General features: G+C 38.1%; 1 protein-coding gene across 7 annotated transcripts; it reads left to right on the top strand.

The window, feature by feature from the left end:
* The first annotated feature begins 1,767 nt into the window (after positions 1-1,767).
* On the top strand, positions 1,768-18,871 carry LOC133224254 (translocating chain-associated membrane protein 1-like 1). 7 transcript variants are annotated; one of them, XR_009728808.1, is made up of 12 exons: positions 3,976-4,342; positions 5,966-6,084; positions 7,024-7,140; positions 7,226-7,284; positions 8,079-8,163; positions 8,631-8,701; positions 8,786-8,890; positions 10,772-10,915; positions 11,761-11,921; positions 13,402-13,577; positions 13,974-14,026; positions 18,258-18,871. XR_009728808.1 is itself a non-coding variant. In XM_061375647.1 (11 exons), exons 1-11 carry the CDS (start codon positions 1,801-1,803, stop codon positions 13,473-13,475), a joined length of 1,116 nt encoding a protein of 371 aa, XP_061231631.1. In that variant the 5' UTR covers positions 1,768-1,800; the 3' UTR covers positions 13,476-14,202. The 7 variants fall into 7 exon arrangements, 2 of the variants coding, with proteins under 2 accessions (XP_061231631.1, XP_061231630.1); XR_009728807.1 differs by lacking the exon at positions 18,258-18,871 and adding an exon at positions 14,816-15,162; XM_061375647.1 differs by lacking the exon at positions 18,258-18,871 and adding an exon at positions 1,768-1,920 and having other exon boundaries at positions 4,282-4,342; positions 13,402-14,202.
* Positions 18,872-20,509: the final 1,638 nt, after the last annotated feature.

Below are 20,509 nucleotides of genomic sequence, written 5' to 3'. Positions count from 1 at the left end.
TTTTTTTTTTTAAACTAAAGGCTATGTTTTTTTTTGTTTTGCTTACTTTTTTTACCAGAAAAAAATATCATGAAAATATGAATAGCTGTGTTTGCTAGGTTTGTTTGTTTAAAGGATAGGGCAATGGAAATAACACAGTGGGCTGTAAGTGAAATGGGCACACATATAACAGAGAAACACTGGAAACAGATAAAAACTCTCTGAGTGTTTATACCTGGGACTTAGAGCTTAAACAACATTCTTCAAGGCGTTACACTAGGTATCTTAATATTGCCAGGCAATAAAAATCTTGATGACCTTGCTTACTCTAATATAGTGAAACGAATAGCATAAATTGTATCAAATTAGTATGTTCCGGGTTCCAAAATTAAGTTCCAAGTTCCTGTTTCTTGTTTCCCATTCCTACTCAGCATTCCTTGCTCCTGTCTCTGATACATCCCAAGAAGAAATGAAACTGGTTTAAATCTCAATTAATTCTCAGCCAGCATTATTTTTATAGCTTTAGAAAAAGAAAGGAAGCAGCAATTAGGCTAAACAATTATGAAATACTTTCAATTATATTGTTTCCTTTTAATAAAACCCCCCATGATTTGTAAACAACTTGTTACAAGTATTTTGGTTTTAATTCCTCTTTTCAGCTGAAAAAAGGAATATGCATGGCCGCTGCTTCCCAAATGAATGCCCCAAGTAGCACCTGTGCTCTGTAACAAATGTAAAGTCCAGTTTCCAAATATATATTAGCCTGAAACACAAAAAAAAAGTCTGGAAAAAGCAGTACGAGCATAGCAAAACTTAACAACTAAGCAGGACATGAAACAAAGCAACTCAGGCACACTAAAAATTAGCTTCAGTGAGCATCACCTATTTAAATAATCGATAGGAAGCAAATCTACTTCACAGCTGAACTGAATGTAGGTCCTATTTGTTGTGTGGATATAGGGAGAGCTTATCTTCAGCTGAGGCCAGTCAGCACAGCAGGGGACACCTGGCTGCCAAATGGAACCTATGTCTTATTCCTTCTTCCAACCCTGTTCTCTGGATACTATGCCACCCTGTAGCCTTCATTCTTCCCTTCAGTAGTTTTTTGACAGCTTGGTGTGGCTTCCCCCCCTAAATTCCAGCTAGATAGCTAAACCTACATATTTTTAAGATTTCAAAGCACTCTGAATCTTCTTTCTCTCGTTTTAATTGAGAGAAAATAGTTTTTCAACATCTTTGTGTAGTTGAAGGTGAGGGAGCACAGCACAACTCCAGAGGGGGATAACGAGGGGCCACTTCCCACCACCACAGCCCTTGGGCTCCTGAGGACAGCAGTCCGACCAACGTGCCCTGCAGGGCTTTCGGAATACAGAGCTCCTTGCCTATCACCGGACCTGCGGCGCGCCCGGCCTCCGCAGAGATCGCACCAGGTTGAACCGAAGAGAGCCAAAACCACACATCCCACTGAGAGAGCCGCCTCAGCGCAGAACCCGCCACAAGCCAAACCCCGCCCACTATGGTCCCCTGCCGCCTTGCAGGGGAGCCCAGCCCAGTCTCATGTGGGATTGGCAGGGACCCGTGTCATTCAAACTGGGCCCCGGCTCACTCCGCCCGGCGGCCTCAGAAACACCGCCTCCTTTAGAAACCGCTCTTCACGATTTGTTGCCAGAACTTGCCAATCCTAAGCAGTTTTAAGGTTGATTCGCCCGAACTCGAAAGGGGCGTGGGCTGTTTGGGCTGGCGGTGTGGCGGTGTTTTACTGTGCGTGAGGTGGTGGTCGCTGAGGTGCAGTTTGGCGGGGTTGTTCGGGTTGTCATTGCTATGAGATTCCGCAGGAAATACAGGACCCCGGCCGTGATAAACCATGAAGTCATCGTTCAGAACCTCGTGGATTTTGCGTACTGCCTGGCGGTATTCATCGTGATGTGGTTCATATTTGAGGTACTGGGGGGGAGAGGGGTCTGCTAGTGGCCGAGGAGCACAGCGCCTGTTCCTGCTGTGGGGTACCGCGGTGCTCTTGGCTTCCCTCTCTATACCCCTACCTTGCCTTGCATCCCTCAGCCTTGCTGCCAAGCGGCTCTGTCAGATCCCCTCGGATTCCGGCTGCCTTTTCCCTTCTTCCCTATCTGATTATGTCCCTGTTTCTTCCCTGTCCGACGCCTCACACCATGGTATCCTGCTCGAGCATCTTCCTCTCCATGTCTTGGCTGTCTTCCTTGTGCAGCAAGTTTCACTTCTCTCTGCTCTGCCCTGCTCACACCCTGCAAGTGCCTTCTCTTAAGTACTTCACTGAAATACTTCAGCAACGTGTGTGTGTGGGGGGAATTATCTGTCAGTATAAAGCCATTCTCCCTTGTCCTGTCTCTACATGCCCTTGTCAAAAGCCCCTCTCCAGCTTTCCTATACACCTGCTTTTCTGCAGTGAATGAGACAAAGCTGCAATACAGAGGTCTAACCTGTAACATAGTACCCCTGTTCCTCCCACAACAGAGAGGTATCTCGATCAAACAAACAATTTCTGCATCAAAAAGAATATGCAGTTGTTTAAATTACACAATCAGAAGTATAATAGTATATATTCAAATAAGAACAATAAAAGCATAACACAAGTTATGCTTTTATTATGCTTTATGCTAACTTATGTGCAGCATATTAAGAAATGTGCTAAGATTAATAGGGGTTTTATTCTCTCCTGTTTTGTTAGGTTAATTTTAACTTGTATAACTTTGCTGTCCAATTCACCACACCACTACTTTTGATCACATAAATGTGGGACAGAGACAAGAAGCAACTGGCAGTAAAGAGAAAGGCAGAATTGCTCCTTTTGATGATAGTGCTGGCTTTTACAAAAGGTTAGATTGCTCATAGAACTGCAGTGTCTGAAAGTCAATTTTGTATGCCAGAAAAATTGGTACTTTCGTTTTCCTTAATAAGGCTCCCTCTTAAAAGAACTCTTCAGTCTTATGGCTTGATTTCACAGGTGCTCTCCCAGTGTACTGAAGCAATTCGCCTTTTCCTCCCTTTTCTTGCTACATATATTATTCTGCATTGTTGTGCCTCTTGCTTACTTTGTAGTTGGATAAATTAGTGCTTGTTTCATATACTCATGAATGTTCTTAATTACACTTTCAGATGATGTAACATCTGACGAAAGTAGCTTTCTGGTTTCAGTTTCTATTTCTCTGTTTTAAGTCATAGCTATGAAGATCAGCTGAAGTGAAACTGCAAAAAAAAAACCCCAACCTCTCAACAATGTATTTTTTTTTTTTTTACACCAGTTTTCAGATTGTGCCTGTTGTACTTCTCTGATTTATGATCTGGATAACTGAGTGCTTACAAACGTAATAAATGCATTTGTTATTGACAGTGTAGGAAGTATTGCATTTTTCATTTATTGATCTATTTTTTTGCAGCAGAGGAACCAGGGGTGGGTTTTCTTGTTTGATTGTTTTTATTTTCCACTTGTATCCTTCTGCTAGAGCTTATGACTCTTTCAGTTGTATCAGCACAAATGCTTGTTTTTACAGTTGTGCAAACCAGATAATGTAATTTTTAGCTAAACCAAGCAAACACATTTACTTCTTATTGCTCGGTTGTAGGGTCATACAGTAATCCACTTTATGTACAGTTCCATTGCTACAGGTAAGGGCTAAATATAGTGCAGCATGGGAATGGCAAAATATTTTGAAGAGGTGGGGATGGCTGAAAGTGTTATGTTTGGTTTTGGGTTGGGGGGGGTTGGTGGTTTTTAATTTTTTACTAGTATTGCCACTGGAGAAAAAGTAACATGAAAGTATAACATTGGTTACATTTACTGTACTGTAATTTTTTAGAAAATGCTTGATTTATCATTCAAGGAATTGATTAATCTTGTAATTCTACTCTGATGTTTTGAATTACCTATTTGCTCATGGGACACTTAGCCACAGCATTGCTTTTTTAGTATCTTGCAAAGTTAAGTGAAACCTTCCATCTGATTTAAGATTTTTTTTTAGCTTTTAAGAAAGATTAAAGCCATTTACACTTCTAAACACTTTAGAATGTTATTTAGTAAAAGAATAAGTTGTCAGGTAAAGGGACATAATTCAAGGTCTGACCCTATACAGCAAATGGTAAAGGTTTTGTAACAAGGTGAGCCTCCATATTGTGGAGATGAATAATACTTTTGGGACCTCTTTTGATTTAAATCACGTAGGAGAACATTTTGATGGAGCTGATGGCATAATCTTCTAGTTTTAGGTGTTTATAGTCTACCTTGTTGAAAACACTGATACTTTTACTCTGCTTCTCTTTTAATTTCAGGTCCCACCCAAGGTCGCCATCATGTTTGTTGCTCTGCAGTACAATGTCACCTATACCATTGGTGAGATTAAATCAAATCTATTTTTTCTTGTAATGCAAGAGCTCAACTATTAAAATTTACTTTTTTTTTTCCTTTCATTGCTTCAATTTACTTTTATAATATAGTATTATTCTCATGTTTGTCTGACTAATTTTGGATTTACTAATACTATATTCACTGATACATTCTAGTGTTTGTGATACATTTTGATACATTCTGTTGCTTGTGAATAAGTGGGTTATTTTTCCCATAGCTAACACTGCTACTAACATGAATTTTAATATAAATTTAATATGAAAACCATGCATTCTTTCCATTTTTTGATACAATCAACAAGAGTTATCAAGTAACAATAGTTTTGTACTCTTCTATATATTTGTTGTTTATTCATGATTTCTTGTGTCAGTAGTAATGGATTTTGTGGTTTATATTTAAAAAATACCCCATTATTATTCTCAAGTAACTAATGTTGTTGCTTCAATCATACTTTTAATAACAAAGGGAGACATTTCTGGTTATTTTTTTCCCCTCAAATTAGTAAAATGTATGTGTATCAGGACCTTAATGTATCAGTCACAGTACAGGAAGCAGCAATTGCTTCCTTGACAACTCACTGAGTTTCCTTTAAAGAAAAAAGAAGTTGTTTGATGTCTGTATTTCTCTACTTTGGTTTTTGGACAAGGCAAACAGTTTGACAAAGGGTAAAGGTCTTAAAGGTAACAAAATTCCTTGATGTTTATAAAAAGTGTCTGTATAGATAAGAGACATCCAAATTAATACCCTCTCAAGTGAAAACTGAAAGATGGAAATGTTAGACATACAAGCCTGCAACTCAGGATGAGCACGGCTCTTGATTAGTTTTAGTCCAAGTTCTTTCTTTTCAACTGCAGTGTCTCAGGTGTATAAAGAAAAGTGAGGTGGCTATGAGTGCCTGTGAGCCAAAGGAGAGACACCTCTCCAAAATAAGGCTTCCTTAGATCTACTGCTCCTGGTACATGCTTTTTAAATTGAATTCAATTTCACTGGTAGGTTTTCCTACTCTTAGTAAATCGGAACATCTCAAGTGGCTTTGTAACATGTGTGAATGTTGTCTTTCCGCCTCTGTTCCGCCTCTCTTCCGCCTCGATTGATGAGTTACTACTTCTGGGGAAGTTATTACTTATCAATGTGTTGAACTACTAGGGATACTATCCTCAGTATATAGTTTCTTTTTTCCTACATATGGTCTTACCTCTTAAGATGGAATCTCATTTGGCCTCTACCAAATTATAGAGGACAGGGTATTGGTGTGTGGTGTGTTGTTTTTTTGTTTGTTTGTTTTTTCGTTTTTTTTTTTTTAATGGCCCAGAATGGAAGAAATGGATTGAAGCAACAGGTCAGTGTATAGTGATCTCAATAGTTTGTTCTAGGCTTATAATAGTATCATTGTATTGAAGGAAAAGAAGTTCCAGGTTAACTAATTGGGCATAGGAAGTAATTTTCAAAAACGTAAAATTTACATTAAACGGATACAGGGCACTACTTAACAACTTCCAAGAGCATTGGTCACTGCTGCCTTTTGCCGGTTGCACAGGATACTCCTTCAGAAGAATGTAAAAATGCACACTTTTTCTCTTTTTTCTCTCTGTTTTTCTTTTTTTTTAGATGACAACACTGAGCAATTTGATTTTTATGACTATGGTCCCAAAGACATTGCCACAATCGGCTTCTACATGCTTGTAGCTATTAAAGTGCATGCTGTAATCCAGGAGTGCATATTAGATGTAAGTTTATTACTGGGCTGTCATTTACTTTTATAATCACATTATTTTTAGCCATCAGTTGCTAAGAGTTTTTCTGCAAGTCTAAGTGTAAGCCATGGTACACAAAATGATTTAGCATTTAGAAGCCCTGTTATGATCAATCCTTTTGTTATTTGACAAAAATGCAATGAGATCTTGGTTTAGTGGTGGACTTGGGTTTGGTAGTGTTAGGTTAATGGCTGGACTCAGCAATCTTAAGGGTCTTTTCCAGTCTAAATGATACTGTGATATTTTTAAAGTGATATTTCTTCAATTTATTGATGGTATAAACCACTAAATTTTACTTTCAATAAATATAACTTACATTTTCTGTAAAACCAGACATTAAATGTTCATGTTTTGCTCAAGACACCTATGAATGAGGTCTGCATTAGATTCGTAAGATATATTAGAACAATTAAAACCAAAAATTATTGAAGTGATAGATTTCTGTTTGTCAGCTGAGCTTTGCCTCAAAGAGGGAGCTGAGACTTCAATGCGTGTTCTTTCACACCAACTCAGTTGCAAAGTAAAATGAATTTGTTAAAGCCATTGTGAAAACCATCTATTATTGAATGGTCTTAGAAAGTCTTATCAAATAGATCATCTGTACAACAGAAGCTCAGCTGGTTTTTAAATGTGCAAAGAGATTGGAAAAATTTAGCAATATGACTGATTGTGGATGAAAAAAATTAGTCTTAATACATTATCTGACTATTTTCCATGTGAACTTTACCATAGTGGTGAGTTTTATTGAAGCTAATTGTCATACAAAGTTTTGATCAAAGTTTTAAATGGTAGGAACTATGTATTTTGATTGAGGAAGGGAAGATCAGAATGAGGAATCGGGAGTGAATGCTAACTCCAAAATAGCTTTCGTGGTTTGGAAATTATATTTATTGATCTGCTTTTTGTTTCTAGAAAATTAATAGGCATCTGCAGCTGTCAGAACGGGAGAAGAGCAAATTCAATGAATCAGGACAGCTTGCATTGTTCTACTTGTTTTCATTTATATGGGGAGCAAGTATTTTGAATGCAGTAAGTCACTCTATTTGCTGATTTTACTTAAAAAATAGGCTCAAAATATTAACAAGGTCTTTAAATCAATGACCCTTTTCTTTAGGAAGAATTCTCAATGAACCTAACCTCGTTCTGGAAAGATTATCCCTTTTCTCGTATGCTGTAAGTGTTCTATTTTCAATTTGAAAAAACTGTGGTTATTCCAATCACTGAATATTTAACCACCCGAAATTTTAGGGAACCACTAATAAGGCAGTGAATGATATTATGTCATTCTTATGACTTAAGGCATAAGAATGACAACTTGATGAAAGTACTTTGTTCTGCTTGAAAACTGCTGTTTTATTCACAGGTAATTTTTAATGAACTGCACATCAATCCAAGAGATACTTACATGTGTTCTCAACTTTCTTTAACTTAACCATGGTAGCTCAGTTAAAGTGAAGGTGTTTGCAAGATGGGATATATAATAGGACTGCTGAACTGTTTCACACTAAGAAATGTATTTGTTGGAGAATGAATTAGAATAAATTAGAATTTATAGGTGGGAGGGGGTATTTACATTTAAGTAACATGACTTAACTGTGTTGTTTGTCTGTGCCCCCCCCTTCCCCCAGCTCTGTTTTTCTTCAGTTAGTCTGGTAGAGGGAAGGGGGCTAACACTCATTTTTATGGAGCGCCACTCCTCAATCGATTAACTGTTTCTGTGTGTTAGATGTTTTGGTGTTTTTTTCCTTCAAAAGGTGATTCAGAACGTGATATCAAGGTTAATGGATGCTAATTCAAAAAACTGTCACCAGAGTTGTTTTGTATTTGCGGTTACTGAGATTTAGAAATCATAAACTATAATGAGTCAGACTGAATTAATATAAGATAATAAAATAAAATCTTGTATCTTATGTTGAAAGCTTGAAAACTCATCATCTTGTGTTTTCTTAACCTGAACTATTGTTTAGTTTTCAGGAAAAATTCTTCTATGTTTGCCAGATAGCCTATTGGATTCATGCACTGCCGGAGCTATACTTCCAAAAGGTCCAAAAGGTATGGAGAGAAGTTGTCAGTACAGTTAACTAAATATCGATTCTTTCCAATTATTTGTATTAATACTTTTGTTTATATTAACTATATAAACATCCATGTATTTGTATTTTTACTGCGAGGGTGTTGAGGTACAGGCAGAAGTTGCCCCATCCCTGGCAGTGTTCAAGGCCAGGTTGCATGGAGCTTGGAGCAACCTGATCTAGCAGAAGGTGTCCCTGTACATGGCAGGGGCGTGGAACTAGAAAAGCTTTAAGGTCCCTTCCAACCCAAACCATTCTGTGATTTGTGTTTTCAGTTACTTATGTATATTTAGCCTAGGGGGTGTGTAGTTTTTGATTCAGATACTTCTTCCAGAAGTTTATACAGCAGTGTGAAAAAAAATAACCAAAACTAATGAATAAATAGATTTTTCTTTGGAAAATATAGTTAAATTGTAACAGCATTTATTATAATTTCTCCAATTTTAGGAAGATATTCCAAGGCAGCTATGTTATATTTGCCTTTACATTACTCATATCTCTGGTGCCTATATATTAAAGTAAGTATTTGCATGTTTATTATGAATAGACAGATCTATTATTTTCATAATTTCATTAAAATTTCTAACTTTTCTGTTTTATAGTTTGCAGCATTTGGGGCTAATTCTGGTGGTACCTCACTATTTGGTGGAATTCATTTTTCATGCCTTGCGTCTCTTCTACTTCCCTGATGAAAACATGCAAAAAGGGTAAATCTTGCATATGATTAATTTAAATTCATAACTTTGCTTACTAATTGTGTATAAATGGATTTGCATGTATGTAAAAGTACTCAGGCAGCAATCACCACTTTTTCAATGTCCACTCTTACCTGCTTTGAATTCACAAGTAAGTGAAGGAAGAAAATACACTTAGCAGCAGCAGCAGTTTTTACTCAGGTTCCATCTCGGATATCTTTGTATTGCATTCTAATCCTATCACTTGCCTGTTTGCTTAAATGTTCATAAATGTTTGTATGTAAGGACACTTATTTTTAAAAACAGTTAAAGAAGTTATAAAAGTGGCATTCCCTCTAAGTTCTTGAAGGTGGTTCTGCTTTTGGTAAGGTGAGAAAGGGAAAGTACTATACAACAGAGAAGATAATGTCTCAAAAACATGTAGTTGCAGCAGGGAAATCAGAACATAATCACCATTACAGAAACTTGGTGGAATGATTCACATGATTGAGTGCTGCAGTGGATGGCTACAGACCCTTCAGAAGGGGTAGGCAGGGAAAAAGAGGTGGTGCGGTTACATTGTATGTCAGGGAGTACATTGACTGCCTTGAACTCAATGTGAGTGAAAAGGCTGAATGTTTCTGGGTAAAGATTGGGGGGAAGACCAGCCAAGCAGATATCCTGATAGGAGTCTGTTATAGACCACCTAGCCAGGATGAAGCTATAGGTGAAGTGCTCTTCAGATAACTGGAAGAAGATCCATGGTCTCTTGCCCTTGTTCTCATGGGGGACTTCAACCTACCAGATGTCTGCTGGAAGAAACAATCCAAGAGGTTCTTGGAGGGTGTGGAAAATTACGTCCTAACCCAGCTGGCTAGTGAGCTGGCTAGGGGAGATGCCTGGCTAGATTTGCTGTTAACAAGTAGAGGCCTGGGTTGGACGACATCTTGGGCAAAGTGATCACAAAATGAAGGTCAGCAAAACCTCTGCCTTAGACTTCCAGAGGGCTGACTTTGGTCTGTTTAGGATGTTGGTTGACAGAATTCCTTGGGAAACATTACTGAAGAACAAAGGGGTCCAGGAAGGCTCGACACTCTTCAAGAAAAAAGTCCTTAAGGCGCAGGGGTGGGTGGTCTCTGTGTGCTGAAAATCAAACTAGTGGGGAAGAGATCACCCTGACTGAACAGGGAGGCAGTGCTGGAACTCAGGGAAAAAGAAGAGAATTTATCACCTGTGGAAGAAGTGACTGTGTCATCCCATGAAAATTACAAGAATGTTGTTAGGTTATATAGAAAGTTAGGCACACATGAAAATAAATCTGGCCACTACCATAAAAGATCATAAAAAGTTCTTTTACAACTGTGTTAGCAATAAAAGGAGGGCCAAGGAGAACCTCCATCCACTGCTGGATACTGGGGGAAACCTAGAGACTGAGGATGAGGAAAAGGCAGAGATACTTAATGCTGCCTTTGCCTCAGTCTTTAATAGTCACACCAGGTATCCTCAGGGTACTGAGTTCCCTGAGTTGGATAGCAGAGATGAGAAACTGGTTGAAATCTGCATAATTTGGAAGAAATGGTTAGAGACCTCCTGCTCCACTTAGATGTACACAAGTCCATGGGGCCGGATGGGTTAGACCCAAGAGTGCTGAAGGAACTGGCAGAAGAGCTCGCTAAGCCACTCTCTATCATCTGTTAGCAGTCCTGGTCTAGCAGGCAGGTCCCTGAGGATTGAAGGTTGGCAAGTGTGATGCCCCTCTATAAAAAGGGCAGGAAGGGTGACCCTGGAAACTACAGATCTGTTTCTCTAGTGTTGCTGAGAAAATTTTAATAGAAAGCTCTTCATACGTTTGACTTCATTGAAAAGAAATGGACTAAAAGGAGAAATCACATTAATTTAATTGTTTTGTTTCAGATTTATCATTTGGGCTTTACTTTTCATAATGGTGCGTCTTTTGACCCTAACTTTATCTGTCCTCACGTTTGGATTTGGTCTGGCAAGAGCAGAGAATCCAGGTTTTTCCATAGCAGATGGAAACTTCAATACCCTCCCTGTGAGGTATACCAAGGCTAGTAGACATTCATGCGTGTATAATGGTGCATTTCAAAGAATCTTTTCATAAAGCAATCTAGGGGGATAATGCGTTTGGAATAATTTCCCTGGGTGATGTTTTCCTCTTGAGTATTTAAGGGATGGGGAATTTTGTTTTCTTTTTCTACCTCCTTTTCACAAAAGTAGTAGAACAGATTTTTTGTGGGAGAGGGAGAGAGGGAGGGAAATGAAAAACAATTAAAAATAAACTTCCTGGGATAATAATCTCTTTAAACTCCGCCCCCCCCCAACCTTCCCCTCCCAATGTCTGTACTGGACATAGTATCATTTGGTGATATTAATACCCATAATTTTTTAACTAATTATTTTTTGGTGCCTTCCTACATTTTTTTTTTTGTGCATATTTTCTTCTTGCTTGTTAATTTAAGAATTTTATTACATTTTCAGCATAAGCTCATCACTTCAACATTCTCTCTTATAACTTAATGCCTGTAATCAAAGGAGTGGGAGGAATTTTGAATCTATGTGATTTCTCATTCATAGATTGCTTGGCAGAAGGGGCGTCAATGCCATAATTTCCTGTCAGCCAATGAAAGCTATGGCTATAGGTCCTTGATAAACCCAATTGCTTTTAGCAATATGCTTGCATACAATTCCCATTCACTTCTTGTGTGCTGCATCTTGTATTGGCCAAAACCTTCTGATAGGTCTGGTTTCTTGTGGTATGAAGATTTTCATTGCTTTTATATTAGACTGTTGGAGAAAAAAATAAAATAAGTACAGACTCATAGTCTATTAATGCTTAACTGAAACTTTCATCTAAGTGTCTCCAAAATCTCAAATCTTACTAGGATTGGCTGCCTGGGTGCTGTTTGTCTAACACAGGCCTGGATGATGCGGAAATTTGTACATTTTCAGCTGAAGAAATGGAGAGAGCGTGTTAAGGACCAGATTCCAGAGAAAAAAACAACTAACCCAAAGAAGAAACGAACAAAAAAGGAACCAGGTAAAGGTCAGTGTGTAAATGTTTTAAATTGCTTCAAGGCCAAATGTTTTTATATCAATTGTATCACTTACATCTTTCCATTCTATAAAACAGGCAAATATCTGTCTTTTGACATGCAGGTAATATAGGTAATATTATAGTCTCTTCAAATGTTAGGACATCTTCTTCTCAAATTCCCTGTTGCTAAGAGGACAGCACACAGTGCTAGTTGTATTAAGTGTTAGGCCTAGGTATCCTTCAGGATTATTCACTGAACTCTCTGTTAATCAAAATGCAAGGAGTATTTCATGAAACTGGGCTAAATGATTCCAGGGTTTTCTTTCCATTTTAAATCAGTCTTTTCCAATGCCAGTAGTATTTTTTTGGATTTAACACCGGGGGGGGGGGGGGAGGGGGGGGGAGTACCTGAAATAGCTTCTGTATTTTATAAATTCTGCTTCTATTATGTTTCATATCATTAAAATAAAGTTAGTTCTTCTGTATAAAGACACGTCATGTAAAGAACATCAAAACCACTGAAAAAGAACTCAAGGAACATCATCGTGTCTGGCAAAGGAGAACTAATAAAGGCTTTTAATTGAACGATGTTGTATAATTTCTGAATTCCAACATTATATCAATTAAATTAGTTAAATGGGACTTGTGAAGAGTTGGTAGAGTGAAATTGCATATTTGTTAGCCTATATATATAAAGCTCTGGATAGCATTATGTATGAAGAATTGGGAATAACTTCTGAGATTTGGGTAGAGCTTTGAAAAATACGTTTTCTTGAGAATTCTACTACCGGCTGTCTGTCTGTGAAGTTGATCTTTATATATTAATTTCTACTAAGAGGGCTCGAAGCTCTTTGCATTCTGAGATTACGAGCTGAGTCAGCATTAGCTGAAACCAGTTGGTAGATTCTAGACCATAATGGTGCTCATAACATATTTTTTCTTTATCATTCTAGAGCAGCCTTTCTGTTCTAACTGTTCCTACAGAGGATTTCTTTTTTCTTTTCTTCCTCCAGAAGAATCTTTAAGATTCTTTTCTTCTTTGCAGATAAATAACTTCATTCCAATTAAGCTCCCAAGATGGTTATGCTTTGGAATAGCAGACGTTTTATTGTATTTTGACTTCATTGAGCAAACCAAAGAATAGCACAGGTGTTACAGCTCTCTGGCAGCATATGTGGAAAGATGTTGTACATTGTTTACCAGTTCATCTTATTTGTAATTGCAAAAGTATTCATAGTTGTAGAGATACTCTGAAGAAGAGCTTGGGTTCCACTGAAGCTTGGGTTCTACTTTGGTTGCAGTCAAAGCTGCAAGTTATTTCTTCAGTCTACTTGAAGGTAGACTCCTCTTGTCCTCCAGTTCTGAAGATGAGAGTTCAGATGTGTCTGTACATGTGTTTAATATATTTTATTTCCCTGGTCTAGTTTCTTTATATTTTCATGTGAAGCAAAATTGAGTTTGTTTACTGTACTTTAATTTAAAATTACAGCTAACTTTGCCAATGGAGCAGCAAAACCAGAAGATGGAGCATCACCAAGAACAAGAAAATCAAAACCAGTATGAGGATATAAGCTAGTATCAGAAAACAACGTTTGATGGAAGACTGTTGACTTAAAAAATTGACACCGCAGAGCTGTGTCTTGTTATTTTAATGGACACTATCAGGTTATATTTTTTAAATATGTTTGTTGATAACTCTACATTTATGACAAGATCATCTCTGAGGTACTTTGGTAGGCATCTCCAAGATTCACAACAGCTGAATCGGCATGAACTTCTGGTTCAGTAATCAGAAGTTATTACATTTCTGTAATATTTGCATTACAGACACTGCAGAAGGCTGTGTAAATCTAAGTTTATTTTATTAAGTCTATTTGTTTGTTTTTAGAAAATGAGAATTCTGTACCAAAAAGGTCTTACCGTGCCTGTCTGTCTCCCCTTCTCTTCCCTCCCCAAGAATTTTTTCTTTCTTCATCTTATGTGGAATAACAGTTATATCTGAAGTAGCCTGGTAAAAAAAGGAAACATTTTCTATACTTGATTTCTCTTTAAAAATTGCAGGTTTAGAAAGAGGACAAATTCTGACAGGACAACACTAATCTTTCAGTATGAAGGTGAGACTAATCTTCAGTAAAGATGCAAACCATGTGCCTTGGGAAAAATACTAGACTGCCGGTTGGGTTTTGCACTGGATTGTACTGTCTTGTATTCGGCAGGGATGAGGGGAAGGAAAGTAGCTGAGTAATTTATAATATAACATTAATCCTTTTGAAATAAAAGCCAAAACTTCTATTTGTAAAGAGCCAGTTTCATGCTTGTAGTTAGATGTGCCAGAAACTTTTTCCTCAACTGCTTCTTCTCCCCCCCCCCGCCCCCAGTTTGTAATCAATGTTTTAAACTTCTGAGTCTATTCAGAAGATGTTCAAGGGAGGTACTAAACCAATATTGGAAAGAATGTTTCACCAAGCATAACCTTTTTCTTTCTTAAGAAAGAAAAACCTGTAGATAATAATTTCCTTTAGACTGACTCAAGGGTTTTCACAGAATCACAAAATGATTTTGGTTGGAAAGACCTTAAGATCATCTAGTTCCGATGCCCCAGCCATGGGCAGGAATGCCTTACACCAGACCATTTCATCCAAGGCTCTGTCGAGCCTGGCCTTGAGCTGCTGCTAGGGATGGAGCATTCATCACTTCTTTAGACAACCTGTTCCAGTGCCACACCACCCTCACAGTAAAGAACTTCTTCCTTATATGTAACCTGAACTTTCCCTGTTTAAGCCCATCACCCCTTGTCCTATCGCTACAGTACCTGATGAAGAGTCCCTCTCCAGCATCCTTATAGCCCCCCTTCAGATACTGGAAGGCTGCTATGAGGTCTCCACACAGCTTCTCTTCTCCAGGCTGAACAGCCCAAATATTCTCAGTCTGTATTCATATGGAAGATGCTCCAGCCCCTGATCATCCTCATGGCCCTCCTCTGGATTTGCTCCATCAGCTCCATGCGCCTCTTATGTTGAGGACATCAGAACTGCGCACAGTACTGCAAGTGGAGTCTCACAAAAGTTTTATGTTGATGAAGGTATTAATTTGCTTCTTATGTGAACACTTTGTCTGGATAAGATTTTAATATTAATATGATCATATTATAAAAAGATTAATGGTATTTTTTAAGTAACCCATAGATCTGAGGCTGATATCTCAATGTTGGGTAAGTTTAATGAACTCAGTTTTCTTGCTTGCCGTAATTTTCTCTGGTCAAATAGATAGACAAGTTTGAACGCTGGAGATCTTTTTCTTTCAGTATTATCAGAAAATATGTTCCTAATATTGCCACTTAAATAAATTGATTACACTCTTAAATATTCTTATTGCATAACACGTGTAATAGCATGATGGCGATTTCAAAGAAACTTGAGGTTTTTTTTGTTGTTTGGGTGGTTTTTTTTTCAGAGTTTATTTTATTTTAATTCTAATTTTAGAAATACAAACACAATGCAAGTATATGGATAGCTCCTATTGTGTTCCATGCACATGTACTTGATGTAAGAACCTTCTTACAATATGATAGTTGGGTTTTTTCCTTAAATTGAAAATCACTGTCTATATATAATATATTTGAATACATACTTACAGTAACACCAAGTGCATGAAATTAATTCTAGGCTTCTTATTATGAAAATGTTTCGGGAAGCTGTTTGTAAAAAAAAAAAAAAAAAGTCTGGTTTTAATTTATTTAAACCAATGTTCTTGCAAGTCTCACGGAGTAATTATTTTACAGATATAAAGATGAGTTTACAAGGAAAAATGAGCAGGTTGGTGTAAAAAATAATTAATTAACAAAAACCCCACAAATGTATATGCTTTTGGAAGTAAACCGAATTCAGATACTGATTCTTAAGTCTCTGTTTTTCATTGGCTTGCTATTAGAGTGTGAAATCTGAAATGCGAAGTGGTGGTTAAATGAGATGATGAAGACAATTTGGTTTTCTTTTAATGTAGAATTTTTTTCTTTCTGGCTGAGTGGGAATGAGAAGTCAGAAAAGTAGAACTTGGGTGAAAATGAGTACTTGCTTAGAGGTATTTTAAGCAACTTAAATTTACAAGACTAAGATGATTCTGAGCTTATCTCTGCTATTACTTTTTAAAATCCATTTACACTGTTTCAGTTAACATTTGTTGGTTTGTTCCTTGGTTAGGAAGAAAGCCTGCCACAGTCAGAGATTGTTCCACATGTTAAACACCATTTTATAGGGAAGGTATGAGACAGAGGTCATCAACTAGGAATTCCTAAGTGCTTGGCAACTTCTTTTAACTGCAGCTTTTGGAAGCATTGCTAATAATGTCTAATGTCTTTGAAATTAGTTTTCTTTAACCAAATACTTCAACCAGTTCCAAACCCTCACATCACAGCAAGATCTGAGGTCAATCCAGGCATCCTGTTAGGAAGTCAAAAAAACAAAAAAAAAAAGGCACAGTAGATTTCTCATACACAGGTGCTTAGCCAAAGAAATGCTAATTAAAGCCAAACCTAAGCCAGGGGTAATGAGAGTATTGCAAAGTCATGTTTATGCCACAGAGGATCTTCAAAACTCTTAGAAACACAGACCCTAACTGCCATGGCAGAAACAGGTCAGAAAGCCGCACTTGAGCTCTAGGTTAGATACTGCAGTATGGTGAGGTTTGTTTTGTGGATGTTTTTGTTGTGTTTTGGGGATTTTTAAAGTTATTATTTGTTTAAATATTGCTTTGTTAGTGTTTTCTAAACTAAGCTGATTGTGTTTCTTACTTCTTTCAATATAATGAATGTCACATACAGTAATGTTCTCATTGAACACTTCTTCCTTTGCTGAAGCTGCATAAAATCTGTCAGCACAGATGCTGAGGCGTGTTCCCTAATGATGTAATATTTTAATGAATGATCCTATTAAGCTCTTTTAATAGTTAAGGGTTTAATTTCTGTAATCAACTGTATGTTGTATCTTGTCACAATCTAATTTTAACCGAACTCCTATGTCAGAGGTCTTTGCAACTAGGCATGTGCACATCAAAATATAGAATATTACTAAGCATCTGCTCTGTTGAGAAACCAAAATTAGGTCCTTTTACTTTTAACCTTCCTTTCCTTCTACTGGGTATATAAGAGTTGTTTTATCTCCTGAATATTATTTTAGAGATAGAAGGAAGGGCATCTTTTAGGGAGTGCAGAACAGCTTGTTACAAATCTGCAGGAATGAACAAGTTGTCTTGGTTTTAAAAGCACAGTAACAAGAAACCTTCTTTAGCTGATACATTTCAAATTCTCTTCTTACTGAGGTTTTGATTTGGCCACAAGAAGCGGAATTGAGTGGAGGTTGTAGGGTGGCAGAGCAATGTGGATGGTAGTGTTGCTCTTGCCTGCTCCTGTTCAAGTCCACTGAAAACTGAAATCATTCAGGGTAGGTTCTAAGAATGCAGGATGTTGTCTGGGAGCTGGAGTTTCCAGCAAGTTCTGAAAAATGCTAGAATTTCTAAATGCTTAGGCTTGTTGAATGCAAAGTAACTCTAAATATTAATTAGTTTCACCATTTGTTGATAGATGAATTGGGATAGAGGAGGCAATGTTTCATCTATATTTGTTTTTCAGTGCTAAAATGGGCTGCTGCATCTACTTAACTGAAAGCACATATGTACTGCCTTTCTTAATCCATCTCAGTGTTGACTTCTACCACAAAAAACTGTCTAGCAGTTACAGAAACGGATAGAAAACCACTGATGTTGTGAATTATGAAATTTTAGATGCTTAGCTTTAAACCTCAGTAGCTAGAACTGAGTTTATTAATTTATTGGCCATGGGGAAGAAAAAAATGTTTACAAACTGATGTTGTTCTAACATTTATTTGTTATAATTATCCCTTAACATTTTTACTTTTAGTGAAACCAGCGAAGTACTGTGGATTGACTAATGTGTGACTGATTGCAACAAAGATACTGGCTTATTTTAAATTCCCCCTGAGATGTGTTTTCAGTTAATAGACTTCTCTTTTTCTGGTTAAAGAATTAGTGCTGAAATGTGCTGGTCTTTACAAAAGGATCTTTTGTAGGATTTGAGGGAGCAGAGAGGCTTGTTGTTGGATGGTTTTCTTTTGTGCTGTCTTTTTCTAATTTGGGAAAGGAAAAAGAGATGGAAAGACACTTCTGTCCTGGAGTACAGTTGGAAAATGTAGCCTAGTGGGGATGTTGTTACTATTTCCTTGCCAAACATCTCAAAAACTAAACCTAAAAAAAATATTCCTATCAATAGATGGAATGAAGAGTATTTGTTGAGCATAGTGTTTGGGTTTTTTTTTATGTTCCTGAGCAGAGAACAATTAAATGGGCTGAAGAAATGGGAGGCTTCTCCTGCACTAATTGTTCAAATGGCAATTGCTCTTTGAATATTCAGGAGACAAATAAGTTAAGAGAGATGTCCTTGTGAGTGAGAACACTTCCTGTAGTAGAATAGATGGTGGAAAATGGTGACTGTCTGGGTTACTGTCACGATAAAAATGAATGACAGCATCTGAAAGGTGAGCTGTGGGTTACGTTTCCATACATCTGGGTTTCCGCTGGCTTTTTTTTGACTGAGAAAATGTTGGAATCAGATTGGATTTAATTGGTATGTCTCACAAATTCAGCTTACGGTCAAGAATGTCTCTTGTGTACATCTTTGGCCAAATTTTTAATACATGTGGCCTTCTAAAGTCTGCTTTAAAAGGCATATGCACCAGCAGGTGGAGCAAATAGACACAACCATTAAATGCTACAGTTCTACAGCTACATTTACTATTATTTGTGGGTTAATTTTGTCAAGCATCACATATCAATGAAAAGTCAAAGCTCTTTATGTAATGAAGAATATAGTGATTAAATCAGAAATAATTTTGAAGTTATCTATTTATAATTGCTAGAACAGGAACTAAATGTTAAAAAGGGGTGAATAGATGCACAGTATTTGTTCTCTATTGACACTGTATTAGTCTTGAGTCTAAGGTATGTGATGCAAATGTAATTTAAGGACTTTGTGGCCTAAATGGAAGAAATACGGATAATATGCAGTTTGCCAAAAGGAAAAAAACCCCACTGTAACTAATCTCCAGTGTTGCTGCTGCCTCTCATGAACCTCTTCCTCCCTGCACACTTCCATTGTTTCTGCCCTCATAAATGCTCTGTTATAATTCGTAATAGAAGAAGAGAACAATCTGCAAAAAACCAACCACCTGGAATGGAGGAAGTGGAACCATTAAACAGCAGATCTCATGCTATGAGGAACAGGCCATCACACCTCTTAAGATACTCTGACAACATGAACCCTTTTTCTGCTGTGATAATGTGAGAAATCTGTCTCTACTAGCTGGTTAAATCTGAATTTGTAAGTATGGACATTTTTAATCAGCGAGTTCTTGTGTAGCATAACTGCAACGTAAATAAGGTGGAGCTTGGTTTTTTTTTTTTTTCCCCCCCAGAACTTGACATATGTGAATTATCTCTGGATTTTATGGTTTGTAATGTTCATTTCAGAGATAGCTGGAGACTCATATTGTGCCAGTAACTTGCTCATGAGTGCCCAGCAGTAATTTGACATACCTTGTTATTTGGGAATTGCTGGAAGGTCTGCTTAATGGCTTCACTGTCCATCTAGAATGAGCTCTGTATGAATATCTTGGCAGGACTTCAGTGCATGCACTTTCATTATTTCACACATTTAGAGTAAGAAAAGCGGTTTGCTAAGGCTGCTTTATGACTCGCACAACCTGAAGTATGCTGCGGTCTCCACCCAGCCTTAGTCTGCAAAGTTTTAAATACTAGTTCTAGAAGTGTTTATGGAAATAGTATTTCTGCAAGCAAGCGGTGGCATGGGCAGGTTCCCTATTTCAAGTCTGCAGCCCTTCATGTCCTTGCTTTCATAGACAGCAAGTGAACCATTCTTACATGTTCATTTGAAAACCCACACCTGAGGTAGAGAGTAACAGAAGCTCTTGATGTGCTTTTAAACTTTTATTGTAACCCGTTTGTGTTTTATTAAACACCCTCTTTACTAGACTAGGTTTTTTCTTCATTGAAATGGAAAGAAAAGGTGCTTGGTGAAGCTGTGGCTTTCACCTCTAAGTTGTGGTGGAGTGCAGCGCAGGGCTGATACTCTATTGCACTTTAATCCTTCATGCACATAAACCGCTACTTACTGAGCATCAAGCACGGCCGGCGGCAGCCTTGCTTGCCGGGTGCGGACTGTACCTGCGGTCGGCGGTCGGCAGCAGTGGTACGGACGGTCAGGCTGGTGTCCATCCTCACCGACTCCCGCCGCCGAGCCGGGCGGGGCCTCTGCCGCGGGGACCGGTGGGAGCGGTGGCGCTGGGTACTACAGGTCCCGAAATGCCCCGCGCGGAGCCGCACTACAGGTCCCACAGTGCTTCGCGCCGCCCGGCGGCCGCTCTCGGGCAGGCTGGTTCCTATTTAAATCCAGGCAGCGAGGAAAATGGCGGCGTGAGGTTGAGCGTGGGGGAGACGGGGAGAAGGAGACGTAGCTGAGCTTTGGCTCCTTTCCCAGGTGAGTGGGGTTTGGAGGGAGGGAGTAACGA

The sequence above is a fragment of the Neopsephotus bourkii genome, unplaced genomic scaffold, assembly GCF_033783945.1.
Source record: "Neopsephotus bourkii isolate Nb327-2 ecotype Australia unplaced genomic scaffold, CSIRO-AGI_Nbou_v1 NB_1663, whole genome shotgun sequence".
Classification (NCBI taxonomy): domain Eukaryota; kingdom Metazoa; phylum Chordata; class Aves; order Psittaciformes; family Psittacidae; genus Neopsephotus; species Neopsephotus bourkii.
The sequence above is the reverse complement of the archived record's forward strand: the minus strand, read 5'-3'. Positions and strand labels throughout refer to the sequence as shown.

Coding starts and splice junctions, on each gene's coding strand:
- LOC133224254 (XM_061375647.1), top strand. CDS start 1,801: ATGAGATTCCGCAGGAAATACAGGACCCCGGCCGTGATAAACCATGAA. Junction 8,891..10,771: donor GATGAAAACATGCAAAAAGG/GTAAATCTTGCA, acceptor GTTTTGTTTCAG/ATTTATCATTTGGGCTTTAC. Junction 10,916..11,760: donor TTCAATACCCTCCCTGTGAG/GTATACCAAGGC, acceptor AAATCTTACTAG/GATTGGCTGCCTGGGTGCTG.